Source organism: Lipophrys pholis, assembly GCF_963383615.2.
Source record: "Lipophrys pholis genome assembly, chromosome: 18".
Taxonomy (NCBI): domain Eukaryota; kingdom Metazoa; phylum Chordata; class Actinopteri; order Blenniiformes; family Blenniidae; genus Lipophrys; species Lipophrys pholis.
In genome coordinates this window covers 25,511,730-25,529,718 of record NC_137646.1, presented here as the reverse complement: position 1 = coordinate 25,529,718, position 17,989 = coordinate 25,511,730, and the positions used below count along the sequence as shown (strand labels likewise).

Below are 17,989 nucleotides of genomic sequence, written 5' to 3'. Positions count from 1 at the left end.
CAATATTTTCAATTTCATAGATAACAAAGAAAAAGCACAAATTAATTTTTTTGCTTTGGACAAAAGAGTAAGAAAAACACCAGAACATCTAAAATATGTTCAAATATTTAGAAGTGATTTGTTTCTATGAGATAAAATACTGCCGAACATTCGACTGTTTAAAAAGTTTAAAAAGTAACTTTTTAAAAAGTATAAACAAACATCAACATCAGGGAAGTAAGTTTTGATGTCATTGTGCCGAAATAAAGCACCGTCAGTACAACGTAAACTCCAGGACTTCTGTGTGCAGTGTTTGGGACCAGGTGGACCTGCAGTGGACCATGGACAAGCCCCGCCCTCCCAGGGCCCGCTGATTGGCTGACTCCGCTGTCGATCACACGCATGACTCAGCCGTCGGTCATGTGACGGATGTTTTCGTTGTTTCACTTCCGCGTTGCGGCACCTGACTGTTTTCGCCGTGTCATGTGGACGTTCAGACCCCGGCAGTGACCCCCCCCGCGTCTCCCCGCCGGCCGCTTCGTGCACAGCTCCCCCGCGGGTCGCCTCTACCGGTTCTCCTGGTTCCGCCGGGAGCGATGGCGGACGGGGAACGGTCGCCGCTGCTGTCCGAGCAGCACGACGGTTCCAGCGGCTTCTCGCCCGCCGGCTGCCCGCCTCAGCCCTACGGTACGTCCGCCGCTCGGTTTTCTCTCCACACGCTTCAAAATCCGTTCCACCCACATTCTAACAGGTTCATGTTAAAGTGACGGAGGGCTGTGGAACCTTCAGTCCGTAAAACACCACAATTAAACCTGTTTCTCTAAAGAAATCCACCGCAGGGGCTGAAAGGTTATTACAGATCCTGACACCTCTCGAGGACTAGACTTCTAGACGTATGATAGTAGACTTGTAATCCAGTAGTAGTTTCGTAGCTGTATGATAGTAGATTCTGGATATCTAGGCGTAGACTCTTAGGCGTGTAAATGTAGATTCAAAACATTAGGATTAGGCTCATAGATGTATTATAGTAGACTAATTGATGTCTATAAATAGAGTCCTCGACGTATGTTAGTGAACTCGGAGAATCCTGTGCATACGTAGACATCTCGTTGACTCGTAGACGTATGATAGTAGATTCAGAGTCTAGGCGTTTTCACGTTGATGTATGATAGCAGACAACTGGAAGTATGATAGTAGACTCCTAAACATTTAGGAGTAGACTAGTAAACGTGTAGGTGTAGATTTGTAGACTAGACATGTAGAAGACTGATAGATGTAAGAGAGTAGTCATGTTGTTGGCTGTAGTCTAAGACTTGTAGATGTATGATAATAGACTAGTAGATGTATTCTTGTAGACATTTGATAGACTTCTCGGAGTAGACGTCTCAGAGACATATGATAGTGGACTCGTAGACTGCGAGTATTAGACAAGTAAACTTTTGGTTGTAGACATTTCATAGTAGACGCCTGATAGGATCATAGACGTATAATAGACTTGTAGACATATCAGTGTAGAATTATACACGTATAATAGACTTGTAGACATATCAGTGTAGAATTATACACGTATAATAGACTTGTAGACATATCAGTGTAGAATTATACACGAGTATTAGTAAACTCATAGACATCTTGCAATCTACTTCTATGAGTATTCATACACCTCCACGAGTCTATGAGTCCACTCCTAGACTTGTAGAAGTAGAAACTTTTATTGTTTATAGCTCGGAAATTCTCTGGAACTGGTAGGCGTCCACGACGGCGTCATTCTTCTGACTCGTCTGTCCCCTGCGTGTCTTTGAGACCCTGATGACGCGTTCTCCCTCCAGGCTTCGCTACGTTCCCCGGCTCGGTGGCGCCGGGCGAGCCGCCGCCGCCCTACTCGCCTCACGGCAGCCCGGACAGCAGCAGCGCCCCGGTCATCAGCTGCCGGGTGTGTCAGAGCGCCATCTCTGTGGAGGGGAAGACCCACCAGCATGTGGTGAAGTGCGGCATCTGCAACGAAGCCACGGTGAGCGGCCATTGGTTTTCACTGAGATACACACGATTACTTTTCACCAGGTAACATTTGTCAAATGGGGAAAATTAAATTTTTTTATTTTTTTTTTATTTAATATTTTATTTTTTTATTTTATTTTTTTATTTTATTTTATTTTTTATTTTTTTTTATTTTCTTTTTATTTTATTTTTTTATTTAATAATTTATTTTTTATTTTTATTTTTAAAAAAATTTTTATTCTTCAGTTGTATTTATCAAGTGTCACAGCTACAATTTAGAATAAAGTTCTATTACGGTTTGTAGCCTTTGTAACGTGTCTGTTTCATAAAATTTAACAGTTTTTGTGGATTTTTAGCTTTGTTGTACTTTTAGGGGTATTTTAGCTTATTTCTTTCCCCATTCAAACATTTCCAGCAACTTTAACCGTTTCAGTGTTATTTTTTTTTTTAAGTTTCCTGTGTTTTCTTAAGCTATTTTAACCGTTTTTAACCTTTTAGATCATTTTGGCTTTTATCAGTTTTTTAACTTGTGTAGTTATTTCATCTGATTTATCCACTTTAGTCGTTTTGCAGGTATTAACTACTATATAGGAGTTTTCTTTCTCCCATTCAACCATTTCCAGCAACTTTGATAATGTTGATTTATTTTCGGTATTTTAGTCGTTTTAAACCGTTTAAGTCATTTTGGCTTTTATCTTTTAGCCATTTTTAGTTTGCTTGTATTTACTATTTTCGTGGGGTTTTTTTTAACCCTTTTTTGAGCCTTTTGGCCGTTTTATTTCTCCTATTTCCAGCAACTGTACTAATTATTTTTCCCCCTTTTGTTTTCCGTCCTCCCTGCAGCCGATAAAAAACGCTCCGGTGGGGAAGAAGTACGTCCGCTGTCCGTGTAACTGCCTGCTGATCTGCAAGGTGACGTCCCAGAGGATCGCCTGTCCGAGGCCGTACTGGTGAGACGGGCATCGGAGACGAGCTCCTGCAATAAAAGACTTTATTAGATTTATAAGATTGTCTTTAGTTCCTACTAGTTTTCTTTTTTTTTGTTTCTTGTTCACACATCGATTGAAGTAAAGACTTGTAATTTTGCATTTTCGAAAAGTTTCACGTTGCCGCTGCAATTCTTTGAGAACGGTGTAGTGGGCATGTCGGGCCACTACTTGGCGCTGTTGTTTGTTTTTATAATGAAACCACACACACATGGAGCAGAGAACAATCCGCTCTGATCTCGTGGACGGACGATTGTTACGGTAACTGTCAAAATAAAAGCACCAAGTCCCAGGAGAATATGAACTGGGTAGGAGTCATGACACCACGGAGGAAACTCTGTTCTGATTGGCTCTACTGAGCATGTGCAGAACTACTAGTTACTACCAACGTGGAGCAGGGTTTTTCTAAAAGATGCGTTTTTTCCATGTAGATCAATTATTTGTCAGTTCAGCGACACATTTTCACACCAAAATAGCTTTTCCCTCTCACACGACATTTTTAAATGAAATAGTAAGTAGACACGCTAAAATAGAATGATTTAGGAGTAAAAAAGTAGTAAATTGTACACATAACGGTAAAGAACAACTGAGAGGTACACTGCAGCCGAGTAGATGTAAAGTGGTGTAAAGTGGCTTAGTGACTATGTAGACGTATTTTTGAAAAGTTTCACTTCAGGAGCCGTTTTTCAAAATGTTGCGTTTTTCTGAGTGCGATTTTTATATTTTTTACAAAGTTGTACCTTGTTAGCCGTTTTCAAAAAACCTGTGTCGAAAACGCTCGGAACGTTCGGCGTTTTCACTCTGAAATGTTGCGTAAACTCGTCCTCCGTCCAGGCGGTGGCGCCGTTAACCTTTTTGAAATGTGTCTCCCAGTAAACGTGTCATCAACCTGGGACCGGTCCACGTCGGCAGGGACAGTCCTGAACCGCCGCAGCAGCCCGTCGGCCTCAGGGTCGTCTGTGGTCACTGCGCCAACACCTTCCTGGTGAGTCGGTACTCGAGTATTCACTGCTCCCGTCTGCGCGAGACGGACCTGGAACTGCATCTGTGGGATGAGCAGCAGAGCAGACTAAACAGTGTGTGTGTGTGTGTGTGTGTGTGTTTTGTCTCTCAGTGGACGGAGTTCTCAGACCGAACCCTGGCTCGATGTCCCCACTGCCGGAAAGTGTGAGTGTTTCATCGTCGTCTGTCTCGTTTAGCAGTTTCACCGTCCAATGAGGACGTCTGGACAAGGAGACAAAGGAGGACGTCCAACCTGAGTCCATCTTTTTGTTCCAGAATTTATTTACTCGTCCAGCCGAACGGTTAGTTGCTGAAGCGTTTTCAAAAAGTAACATTTTTGAAGAACGTCTTTTTTCAAAAAGTTTTACTATGGAAGCAGTCTTTAAACATTTGTGATTGTTTAAGAAAAATAAATTTACAAAAGTTACGTATTAAAGAAAAGATTCACTCTGAAAGCTGCTTTCAAAAGGTTCTGTTTTTGAAAAGTTCCCTTTTCAATAAATTCCACTATGGATATTGTTTTTAAAAAGTCCCATTTTCAAAAAGTTCCACTTTGCAAGCCATTCTCAAAAAGTCCAATCTTCAAAAATGTTTGTTTTCATAAAGTTCCATGTTGGAAGCCGCTTTCAAATAGTCCCATTTTCAGAAAGTTCTGCTTTGGAAGCCGTTTTCAAAAAGTCCTATTTTCAAAAAATCTTATTTTCAAAAAGTTCCACTTTGGAAGCCGTTTTCAAAAAAAAATTCTTTATGTAAAAATCTCCACCGTGGAAGTCGTTTATAAGAAACTTTACCTTTGCAGTGACTCTGAGTACAGAAAAGTAATTTTCAAAAAGTTCACTTTTTAAAAAAGTGGTTGTCACTTGAGCAAACCCCCACAGCTAAAGGAAAGTTTGTCTTTTTGAACGTCTGGATGTGAGCGGGCCGCGGAGGTTTGACTTCTCACTCTGGTTTCCAGCTCCTCCATTGGCCGGCGGTATCCCAGGAGGCGGAGCCTGCTGTGCTTCCTGCTGTTCGTGGTGCTGGCGGCCTCCACAGCCGGACTGCTGGTGTGTTTCTGTTTTACCATGTTTTAACGTGTTTTATCATGTTTTAACGTGTTTTAACATGTTTTACCATGTTTTACTGTGTTTTACCATGTTTTAACGTGTTTTATCATGTTTTAATATGTTTTAATATGTTTTACCATGTTTTACTGTGTTTTACCGCGTTTTATCATGTTTTACCATGTTTCAGCCATGTTTTAACGTGTTTTATCATGTTTTAATATGTTTTACCATGTTTTAACGTGTTTTAACGTGTTTTACCTCATTTTAACGTATTTTACCGTGTTTTACTATTGTTTACCATGTTTTAACGCGTTTTACTTTGTTTTACCGTGTCAGGCTCGGTTCACTCTGCAGCTCAGGTCTCATTTCTAGTCCCTCGGCGCTACTTTTTAAACTCGAGCTCGTTGTTTACAGAAGCAACTTCTCAAGCGGTTGTGAATCACGAGTCGGCGAAATGTTGAAGGAAAGACGGAGACCGAGGAAGTGAGAAAGTTGAGACTTAACGAGACGTCCTCTCTGTGTCGTGGTTCCCGGTGCAGGTCGGTACCTGGAGTTCCGCCCAGACGTCCAGAGGGATCTACGTGTCCTGGGCGCTGCTCGCCGCGCTGTCGCTCTTCACTATGGCGAGGACCGTCTACTGGAGGTGTCTGAAGATCAGCCAGCCCATAACCAACGTCACGTAGAGAGAGAGAGAGAGAGAGGGAGAGAGAGAGAGAAGGTGAGAGAGAGAGAGAGAAGGTGAGAGCAGTGGAGAGGATAAATAGACCTTGACAACAAGTTTACAACAGATGAAGTTTTAGAAAGTGGGACGGCGAGTCGTCTGGGATTATTGTCCGTCTCATCGCAACTCAACCAGGGATTTTCAATCTCCATGAAGCTTTCACAATATTATATGTAAATAAATGATTTTTTATTTGTTTTGTTTTTTAAGTTGCATTTCACACAGATTTTGAAAAAAAAAAAAATCAACCGGATTAAAAAAAAATTTTAAAAGAAGTTTTAAGTAAAATGGCTGAAACAGCTGTGAATTTAAGGAAAAAGGGAAAAAAAATAAGAATAAAGGAAGAAATAACAAAATGGGAATATTGGGGGGGTGATAGGGAAAATTAATAAAGAAAAAAGGAAATATTGAAAAAAAAAAAAAAGTAATGGGAAAAAGGGAGAACAAATGAAAAATAAAAATGTGATGGAAAATAGGGGAAAATTCAATAAAAAAAAAAATCTTGTATATCTAAAACTTCTGTGTTGGGAGACGTACTGCGACTTTAAACTGGAGACGCTAAAATAACCAAGACGTATGAAAAAGGCTGAAGTGGGGAATTCCACGGAAAAATCTGTAAAATGGTCTAAAACGGAACTTTTTGAAAACAATCTGTCTCCGTGGAAACGGATGGGGGGAAAGAGCTACCTTCTAAAAACGCTCCCAGCTCTGTCTACTGAGACACGCAGCTTTTTAAAAATGCTCCGACTGCGTTTTCAAGGAAACGGGTAATTTCAAAATAAGAAAAATAAAAAAAAATGCTCATTTCATTTCAAAAACAAGCAACAGCACCCTCTACTGGACCAACATGCTCACTGCTTAGTTCTACCGTTTCCGTGGAAAAAGGTTGCCCGGTGAACTTTTCTAAAAACCAAAAGGTGAAAACGGAGGCGTTTCCCTGGAGACGTCGTGTAAACGGGCGGCGTTGATCCATCCCATAATAAGATCAAACCACCTGCTCTTCCTATTTTAATCCTGAGAATCGTTTCCTCCTTTAATCTTCATCCAAGTGGAGAATCTCCTCTTTTTAAAAGTTTCTCTTTATTCTGTTTAAACCGGATTTCTTTTCCTTCCGAACAAACGATGACATCACAAGGGGATTAAGGGAGCGGATAATCTGCTGTGGCGTCACTCGGATAGAAACTTCTTCCCTCTGAAAGTGTAAATATCCTCTGGATGTGGAAAATCTCCCAGTTTGATGTAAATACCTGTGAAACTTGTTGCACTACACTGTACTGACGTAGTACTACTCCTGTATGTGGACGTCACTGTAATCCCAACTGGGTGGATTGATTCTTTTCTTTTTTGTATTTTGTGAAACAAAGTCGTACTTTTATCAAACTGGTGTGACTCGTCTTTTCTGTGTTTCTATTGGAGGAGAGGAGAAGCTCCTCGGCGAGTTTTACTTCAAGACGAAGAGTTTTAGTTGCAGTACACTGAGTTTTATGAGTTTTAACCCTTTAGAGTCCGTGGAGAAGTTATATAGGCGGGGATCAAAAATGTTTTTATGGTATTTGGCTCACATCAAACTTTTCTTTGTGACTTTAATCTCAGAATTCCGACTTTAATCTCAGAATTCCGACTTTAATTTCAGAATTCTGACTTTTTCCCTTAAGAATTTCTTTTAATTTTCTCCTCAGAATTAAGACTTATAAGGGAAAAAAAAATTCAGAATTTTTTTCTTGGAATTCTGACTTTTCCCTTGAAATTCCAACTTTATTTATCTTATCTCCCCTCAAAATTGTGACCGTTCTCTTGAAATTCTGACGTTTGTCTTGTAATATTTACTTTTTTCGTAGATTTCAGACCCCCCCCCCCCCCCCCCCCCTTGGAATTCTGATTTAGTTTTTTTTCCTGGAATTCCAACATTAATCTCATTATTCTTACTTCAATCACAGAATTCAGCTTTTTTTCTTGTTTTTCTCAGACTCATGATTTTTTCTTCACAATGAAGACATTTTTTCATAAACGAGAGACGAGGATGAAGAACTTTCTTTTTTACTTCTTTATGTATTTGTCCTATTCCGTTGCCATACAATCCCGTCTCTGTAGAAATTGTCGTGTCGTTATGAAATAAAACGAGAGACTCCGTGTATAAAAGTAACTCCGTGTATTTCACACTCAATGTGGAAACTTGTGTGTAATTACAACTATCAGCCACAAGAGGGCAGTAGTCACCGACATTCTCAGCAGCCTCATAAAGCAGGTGTGTGTGCACGTGTGTAAACTATTACTAATACACATTCAATATATACTATCCACAGGTTTTATATATATATATATACAGTTTAACATGCACATCAAACATATATATACACACGTACACACAATGTACATATTGAATTTTTACAAATAATATACTATTTACATTTCATCAGTTACATTAGGCAAATAGAAAATAAAAGCACGGCAGATATATAAGTTAATCATATTTTTTATCACAAAATATACATTTTATCATGTTTATTAATTTTTAATATATTTCAAATATATTATATTCTATATTATTTTTGTCAAACTGTTTACTCTTCTTTTCACTTCAACGTTTTGTCATGTGAACGAGGCCACAATCAAACCGTTCTCTCTCTCTCTCGCCCCCTCTCTTTTTCTCTCTCTCTCTCTCTCTCTCTCTCTCGCCCCCTCTCTCTCTTCTGTCTCTTCCTCCTCTCTGTTGTCTCAGGTGAGACCACAGGTGCTGCACATTAGTGCTGAGCAGAGGAAGAACGCCATAGGACGATAGGAAATGTGAGGTAGAGGGACAGGGACCTCTCTCTCTCTCTCTCTTCCCCTCTCTCTCTCTCCCTCCCTCTCTCCAGCTGTTGTCCAGCGTTCCTCTCAGTTCTTCAGTCTCTCGTGGCTCGGATCCCAAACCGCCACTATAAAAGCTCCACGCTGCTGAAATCCTGAAACTCTGGATTCCCCGGATTAACGACAGCTCCCGGATTATTTACTCTCTCCGCTTGTAGTTAATTCATTTCTTCTCTTCTTCCCAGTGGATTAAAACGGGAGGTTTTCTTTGGTTTTGCTCTCCCTGCTCTCGCCGTGGTTCTCCTGGGTGGAGGAGCGGGTGGAGGATCGGCGGAGGAGTGGATGTGTCCAGGTGTCTGTGGTCATGTTGGAGGAAAAGAAGCCCCGGGGGTTTCACCGGCGGGTCAGAACTCCCGGGGTCGGCGGCGCCGGGCGGAACGCCGAGGCGGGTAAAAACAAACTCCCCAACGACGACGACGCCGCCGTCGCTCCACACCGGTGAGTTCTGCTGCCATGTTCTGGTTCCTCCTGACGCGCTGACTTCTGGTTCTGTCGTCATGTGAGTAAAAACTTCCTCCTCTGATGAGGTTTGGTTGCTTCGTTCGTCGGCAGGTTGATTTAACCAAAACTAGGAAGTGATACCGGAGCTCGGCTCGCCGGGAACTCCTGCAGATGTTCTCCACGCTGTCCTCGGTGCCGGCCGGCTTAGAACCCAGAGTTCCACCCTGGAGTCATAATAAAAACCCAGAACGCAAAGACACACGGTCCCGCTGGAGGTTAAAGAAACTAAACAAGACAAAGACAAGAACGTTGTGTATTTTAAAAACAAGTTTCTCCTTTTTAGAGAAGTTGCATTTTCCTTCGCTTCCATGGAGATGGAATTGGCGCTTTCAAAAAGTTGCGTGGTTCCGTGGAAGCAGAATCGGTGCCTTATCAAAAAGTTGCCCGTTCCCATTGAAAACAGAGGTTGGAGTGTTTTCAAAAGTTGCGCGTTTCCGTGCAAACAGTCTGAGCATTTTCAAAAAGTTGTGTTTTCATGGAAACTGAGTCAGAGCCTTTTCAAAAAGTTGCATTTTCTGCCATTTCCATGAAGAGGGAGTCGGCTTTTTCAAAAAGTTGCATTTTCTGCCATTTCCATGAAGAGGGAGTCAGCTTTTTCAAAAAGTTGCCCGTTCCCATTGAAAACAGAATTGGAGTGTTTTCAAAAGTTGCACGTTTCCGTGCAAACAGTCTGAGCATTTTCAAAAAGTTGTGTTTTCATGGAAACTGAGTCAGAGCCTTTTCAAAAAGTTGCATTTTCTGCCATTTCCATGAAGAGGGAGTCGGCTTTTTCAAAAAGTTGCCCGTTCCCATTGAAAACAGAGTTGGGGTATTTTCAAAAGTTGCACGTTTTCGTGCAAACAGTCTGAGCATTTTTAAAAAGTTCCCCCTTGGTAGCCATTTTCAAAAAGTTGCATTTATAGTGACCTAAGCGGATGCCCAAAACACTACGACAGTGTTCACATGAACTCATCATGTAACTCGGTCCTGAAGCGACCGCATTCCCCCGCCGCCACGTTCCCCCGCCGCCACATTCCCCCGCCGCCACGTGTGCACGCGGGACAATTAGCACGTGTGAAATGGTGCTTTGGCATTAACCCGCCGACCCTCGGACTAAAACAAGACGCCAACTGTGAGCGACATCGCCGGACACGCGTGTGCGGGCGTCTAGATCTGAGGCTCTAAGAGTTTTCTACAGCGGCGGCCTTCGTCCGCCGCCGGGGCAACAGGCGCCGGCGGACGGGTTTAGCTCAGGGGTCGCTAACGGCTCTCCAGGTATTGATCCGTGGACAAATGTCCCAATCAGTCAATGGATCAGCATGAACGTTGGCTTCAGACCAGGACGGAGCGTTGTGGCTCTTTTACGGCGGACGGGGTGGAGCGTCGAGGCCGGAAGGTCGAGGAATCGTGGTCGAGCGATCGCGATATCGAGATTTAAATACGGATGACCCCGAAGGTTTTTCAAACGTTTAACGCATTTAAAAAAATAATAAATAAATCTAAAAGTCCAGTTTGGGTTCTTCACACTGGATCTGATCCGTTTCCAAAACGTCATAATTAAAAAAACTGTCATTTAAATGTTTCGGTCAATCTTCTGGGTTCTTTTATAGAACATCTGGTCTAGTTTGTTAATTCAGATTATATAAATTCCTGCAGCCTTTTGCTTTTGTACTTTTCAAAACTGCGCCTGGCTGTAGCATGAGAAGCTACTTCGTCTTGGTCATGTCCTCCAAATTTTTTTTATTTTTTTTAAATGTTCTCTGAAAAAAGCATCCCATTTTCCTCAAACTTTTCCCGCAATTTTGGCCGCTGTTCAAGAGTTCAGGTGGCGCCTAGCGGGACTCGCCCCACACTAAAAACCACTAGCTTATTGAAGCAGTGCTGCCCCCTAGAGGACAAATCAGCAGCGGAAGTTAGTTTATTAAAAAATTGCAGTTTTTGTTGTTTTCACATTTTGCTCTGCAGTGACTCACGACACCACCTGGTGAAACACTGTGGTATTGCAGGACAGGATAGCTAGAGCTGGATATTTACATATATCTAACTCGCGGCCAATAAAAACCCATCATGAACTTGGAGTTGAAGCCAAGTTTTCCACATATTATATTCTACTTGTGTGTGTGTGTGTATATATATATATATATGAGTGTGTTTTAAGCTTGATAAAAATCACAATGTTAATTTTCACGTTCCGTCATGTAAAGTGTTTGAAGTTGCAGTCGGACTTGAACCAGATTCTGAAAACACGACGGACACCTAAAACCTCCGCGGGTTAAAAACACACCGACCTTGTAGACACACACACACACACACACACACACACACACACACACACACACACACACCCCCCCCCCCCCCCCCCCGTAAATGTCTGCGAGGGTTTGGGGTTTTCAGAATGTGAACAGGTGAAGCAGTTAAAATGTGCAGCTGCTCACTTTTATCCTCTTTTACAGCCGCTTAGCATTTTTACCGCTTATCTCCTTACAACACAGAAAACCATTTCGAATGAGCCGTCACACTGAGACCTTGTTCAATTATTTATTTATTTATATATATATATATATATATATATATAAATAAATGCTAAGGAGTATCGGGGTTCACACACCAGCCATGCTACATGCTACATGCTAAGGAGTATCGAGGATCACACACCAGCCATGCTACATGCTACATGCTAAGGAGAATCGGGGATCACACACCAGCCATGCTACATGCTACATGCTAAGGAATATCGGGCATCACACACCAGCCATGCTACATGCTAAGGAATATCGGGCATCACACACCAGCCATGCTACATGCTAAGGAATATCGGGCATCACACACCAGCCATGCTACATGCTACATGCTAAGGAATATCGGGGATCACACAGCAGCCATGCTACATGTTACATGCTAAGGAGTATCGGGGATCACACACCAGCTATGCTACATGCTACATGCTAAAGAGTATCCAGGATCACACATCAGCCATGCTACATGTAAATCGTTTCCATGGAGATGAAGTCGGAACATTTCCGAAAAATTCCACCTCGGGAGCCATTTTCAAAACGTTGGGTCTTCAGTGGCCCCGAGCACCGTTGTCATGGAAACGGGACCTCAGCCAATTCAATCAGGACAAATGGAGGACGGCTAGCAACAATCCCAACCCGAGCAGAGACCAGGACTTCCTGTTGATGTGACTTTGTAATTGAGCGAGCGGTTTGCCCGCTCTGTAAGTGAACTCTATCGAGGAGGAAGCTGGCGGGGTTAGCGTTGGTACGGGCGCGCGGGGCCTTGTCTCTGCGCATCGGGCTCCGTTAGCTCATCCAGTCGTGAAAACGAGTTACTGGGTCACGCAGCGCGTCCGGCCCCGAATTGAGGTCACGATGTGTGACGACTGTGGATGTGAAGTACGAGGATGAGGCTCGCCGCGAGGAGACGAGGAGACGAGGAGACTCCAACAGATTCCAGGTCACACTGTCAAAAATCCCCGCCTCCGGTTTGAGCCGGAGAAATGAGGCGAAACTTTTAGAAGACGGAGAAACAGATTAAGCTGAGATGGGAGAGCGGGGCGTTTTTCAATCCCACAATTTGAAGGTTCGATTGCCCGATCAAACCCGATCTAATTGTCCTTGGTCATTTGCCCGAGGACAATTTGATCGGGGAATCGAACCTTCAAATACCTTCAGATACCATAAATAAAGTTATCTACAACCTGTCAGTCCTTTTTCACAAAAGTTTCAATATGAGGTCACATTTACACGATGACGGTTTTTTTTGCGTTTCAGAAAAGGCAGAGAGGCGGAAAAAAAAAAAAAAGGCTGAAAACGATGTAGTTTAAATGGCGGGCCACGAGGTGGCGCTGTTTGTAATGAAACCACACACATATTCACACAGAGAACCATATGATATATACAGTAACGGTCAAGAGTATTTAACGTTTGTACGATCAGGGGTACCCAGCGTTTGTACGATCAGGAGTACCCAGCGTTTGTACGATCAAGAGTACCCAGCGTTTGTACGATCAGGGGTACCCAGCGTTTGTACGATCAGGGGTACCCAGCGTTTGTACGATCAGGGGTACCCAGCGTTTGCACGATCAAGAGTACCCAGCGTTTGCATGGTCAGACTACGAATTGGATATAGTTGGCGGTACCGTAGCAGCACTCTGAAAAGTTCCACCTCGGGAGTCATTTTCCAAATTTTCACAAATCAAGTAGGAATACATTTCCTCAGAATTTAACAAAATAAAATACACCAGCTGCTCGGCTTATCATACATTTTTATCGCGGTCCAGACTGTCGTACGGACGTGATATCCATTGTACACACCATGTGCGCGCAGTATTACACGCTGCATTTAGGTCCCGAGTAGCTCCGACCCCCAGCGTCTCTAAGAATTCCTTCGACTCTTAAAATAGTCGAAGTCTCGAGACGAGCTGACGGTACCATTTAGTTGGCGTGTGTCGGAGACGGGAGTGCGAGGCGATGGCAAACATCTCCGGAGCGGCCCGGCGATGATGTAACTCGAACACACACATTCACACGCCGGGCGGTGAAGTATCGCTATCATTTTCCGCTGTCCGTCTCCTTCCTGCTCCGAGGAGAGATTCGATTTTATCTTTATTTTTTTAGTTTGATCATAAACGCCGACGCTCACGTCGTAGCGGGCGGAGGAGGCTGCTGGACGGCCGATCCTGCCTTCTGCTCCACCCGTCGTTTACGGAGAAGCTCCATCAGAACCACTGGAACCCGTCAACACACAAATACAAGCTGTACTTCCTGTATTTCAACCTGACTTGGCTTTTTTTTTTTCGCGCCACCGATTTCCTGTTTAAGGCTGTTTTGCCCCTGATTACTTACGTCCATTACTATCTTTGGTTACATGGGAATTTTCCCCCACGACGGCGAATAAAGTTTCAACCAACCGTCTTTACGTTTGCCGTCACTAAACCTCTTCTTAAAAAAGAAAAACCTTCACCCTTTATCCAGGAGTTTTAACCATTTACAGGCCAAAATCTACAACCTGTCGTGAGACGGCTCTGGTCGACATGGAGTTCCTCAGGGTTCTGACTTAGGACCTCTACTTTTCACATTATACATGCTTCCTGTGGGGAATGTTATCAGGAGACACGCCTTTGCAGTAGAACTTTATTTATACAGCACCTTTCACAGACGTGAGTCACGAGGTGCTTTGCAGCGCTACAAAAAAATGAAATTATAGAAGCAAGAAAAACACACATACTCATACAAAAAAGTAAAATTGTCGCATGGTACACATCTTTTTTTTTTTTATCAATGAAACCAGGTGAGACGGATCAACGTGTTAAACTAGACTCACAACCACGACAAAGGAAAAGTTTATTAAAAAATTGCAGTTTTTGTTATTTTCACATTTTGCACTGTAGTGACTCGCGACACCACCTGGTGATACACTGTGGTATTGCAGGACAGGATAGCTAGAGCTGGATATTTACATATATCTAACTCGCGGCCAATGAAAACCCATCATCAACTTAGAGTTGAAGCCAAGTTTTCCACATATTATATTCTACTTATATATATATATATATATATGTGTGTGTTTAAAGCTCGATAAAAATCACAATGTTCATTTTCACGTTTATGTGTTCATTTCAAAGTTTAAATTTACAGGTCATTAAGGGACAGTTTTACTAATCTTGGTGAATTAACCAGATGTTGAACTACTGCTGAGCAGAGCAAAGTACACGTCCCAGCGAGTATTCTGCTCCCCCAGGTCGGCCGTCCCTCATGAGGCGGCGTCTTAATGAGCCGCCGCTGCAGACAGATTTACAACACGTGTCGCGGCAGCGTTCCTCTGGTGTCGGTTACCGTCGCCCAGAACCCGCTGAGGTAACCTCACACCCGAGTCACAAGACGTGTGCCCTCGGTCGCCGTGTCGACTCGCCGTCTCAACGCTCACAGTTACTGTTATATAGTCCGAACAGCGTTACCTCATACATAGGAAATACTCTAATTGGGTCCCGGAGGAGAACTCGGTGTACTTTTCAAACCCTGAATGGAAGAACTAATTAGTAGGAATGCACTGATACTACTTTTTAAAGAATGATCACGAGCACAAACCTGTGGCTACTTGCCCACGCCGAGTACCGATACCAGTACTAACCTTTAGCTACTTGCCGATACCAAGTACCGATACCAGTACTAACCTTTAGCTAGTTGCTAATACCAAGTACCCATACAAGTACTAACCTTTAGCTAGTTGCTAATACCAAGTACCTATACGAGTACTAACATTTAGCTACTTGCCGATACCAAGTACCGATACTAGAACTAACATTTAGCTACTTGCCGATACAAAGTACCGATATGAGTACTTATTAAATACCATTAAGCCTGTTTCGTACTCCATATGCGAAGGCTACGCCCTGAACCGCCTGTGCACAGGGACGCTACGTCACCGCCAACAGATCCGCGCAGTACCAGGCCCCGATACTGGTGTATTTTGGTGCGGTGTGATACATTTTACACAATAGTACATTAAGAGTACGTCGGTCAAATCTTTTGCCACATTTCCTGTTTTGCCGCAGTGATGAAATAAGAGCCTCGTTGCTTCCAGGAAAGGTGTTAAAGACGAATGCTAATTCAAGATTTGACATTCCTCACCCGTCGTTACCGCTCTGGGGTCCGGTTACCGCCGGACAGTTTTTTTTTCTTGGTCTGGGGCAACAGGGCAGAATCATGAGGGGAATTAAACTTCCTCTGAGAGCTCTGACAGCAGTTTCCAGTTGGTGTGGCTGCAACGGAGCAAAGAAATACTTAAAGTTAATACTTAATACTGTCGTCTCATTCATTTCTCAGATTTAGCTTTAAGCTCATTTATTTGTTTTTAATGTTTATTTTAATTTACTTTATTTTTCTTTCACTTATTCACTAAATTAATTCTGACTCTTATTTTACTAAAATTTCAACCTTTTTTTTATCCCAAAGTATCTATTTGATTTTGTTTGCAAATATTTCAACAAATTCTGTGTATTATTTTTATAAATTCTGTTTTTCAGGGGATTTTTTTTTTTTCGTAATTTTTCCAAACCCTGTTTCATTGTACTATTTTTTTTAATCCTGTTATTTATTTACGTTTTCAGTTTTTTCAGTTTCTATTTTTTATTTATTTTTATATTCTGTTTTATTTTATTTATATTTTTATGACCAGTTTTTCTTTATTTTTAAGCTTCTCTCTCTTTTTTTTATTTCTTTTTTTTTTTATTTCTCACTTTCAATTTTGTCCGTTTTGGAGTGTCATGACTTGATAATTCAAATTTTTTTTATTTTAAATTGTATATATATATTTTAAACTGAGATGAATAAAATAATTAAATTCATCTTCTGATGTTAACAGAGTGTTTGACTTAATGTGTCATGACAGATAAGCTAATAATGCTAATCCAGGACAGATTATCCACCAGGATCGCGTGTGGGTGGGGGGGGGTGGTGTGTGTGTGTGTGTGTGTGTGTGGGGGGGGGGGGGATGAGGTCATCCTCCATGAGTCTGGATCAGGGGAACGATGACAGCTGAAAATATACCCGTACCTCTTTTGTACACACACACAGCTGTCGTGTCTCAGTCGGGTGTTAAGCCCCGTGGTCCTAGTGGGGGGATGAAGGGGGATATATTGGTAATTTGCCTCGATGCCCCTCAGGGAACCATCCTTCAGATCCTTTAATGAAAATATTCATCGCCACCTTTCCATGAACTGTTTTCTCTGCGACGGCAAACCGCCGCTTCAGCCCGTCTGTTTGCCCGTGTTGGGGTGGGGGGGGGGCCACGGGGGGTGGGGGATGGGGGGGGGGGGGGGGGGGGGTATTTTGGATTGTAGCAGAAGCCTGTGTCACCTTCTCTGTGTGGATAAAATCAGCTACAAGCATGACTGGGTGAAACCATGAACGTTGTGTGTGTTTAAATGGCGGTGGTGCTCGCAGCCACTGGAAATGAAACGTTTTGAACACGGCTGCCAAGATGGAAGTTTTTGACAAACCGACAGCCAACTCTGTCTCCTTGGAAACGGGGCATAATGCAACTTTTTGAAAATGCTCCTTCTCCGTGGAAACGGCAGAAAGCCCGACTTTTTGAAAACACTCAGATAAAACAGATGAAAGGCAGATGTTTTTAAAAAAAATTCCTGCTCTGTCTCCATAGAAATGGTGAGAATATTTTTGAGCAACTTTTTGAAAATAGTACTCAAGGTGGAACTTTAGAAAAAACACTTCTGACTGTTGTCTGTTGAAACTGGGAAAACGTCACTTTATGGAAACCAAGTTGAAGCATATTCAAAGACACGAGGGGAAAAGTTTTTGAAAATGCTCCTTCTCCGTGGAAACGGCAGAAAGCCCTACTTTTTGAAAACACTCAGATAAAACAGATGAAAGGCAGATGTTTTTAAAAAATTTCCTGCTCTGTCTCCATAGAAATGGTGAGAATATTTTTGAGCAACTTTTTGAAAATAGTACTCAAGGTGGAACTTTAGAAAAAACACTTCTGACTGTTGTCTGTTGAAACGGGGAAAACGTCACTTTTTGAAAATACTTCAACTTGGTTTCCATAGACACGAGGGGAAAAGTTTCTGAAAATGCTCCGCCTCCATGGAAATAGGGAAAAACTCCTGAAAACTTAAATTTTCCTCTTGATAAAGTATGCATATATATTTATGTATTTCTTTCATACCATGTCCATCTGGAATCAATGATAAATGTTATATTTATTGCGTATATGTTTTTAAGTATATTATTATTTTATGAACTTTACAGTGAAATCTCTATGTAAAATGGATTTAGACATACAAGATTGAGGATAGATATACAGGAAAATAACCGAAATTGAGTTTTTGACGTCGTTTAATCAGATATCAGATCTTTATTATATGAAGTCGTAGGCTGTACGTGATGACGTAAGCGCTACGTAAAGCC

The 17,989-nt window shown here is 42.3% G+C and overlaps 1 protein-coding gene across 1 annotated transcript; it reads left to right on the top strand.

The window, feature by feature from the left end:
- The first annotated feature begins 289 nt into the window (after positions 1-289).
- Positions 290-6,304, top strand: LOC308124010 (type I phosphatidylinositol 4,5-bisphosphate 4-phosphatase-A-like). Its single transcript, XM_080486778.1, has 7 exons — positions 290-666; positions 1,809-1,990; positions 2,821-2,927; positions 3,837-3,948; positions 4,078-4,130; positions 4,921-5,011; positions 5,551-6,304. Exons 1-7 carry the CDS (start codon positions 576-578, stop codon positions 5,692-5,694), a joined length of 780 nt encoding a protein of 259 aa, XP_080342904.1. The 5' UTR covers positions 290-575; the 3' UTR covers positions 5,695-6,304.
- Positions 6,305-17,989: the final 11,685 nt, after the last annotated feature.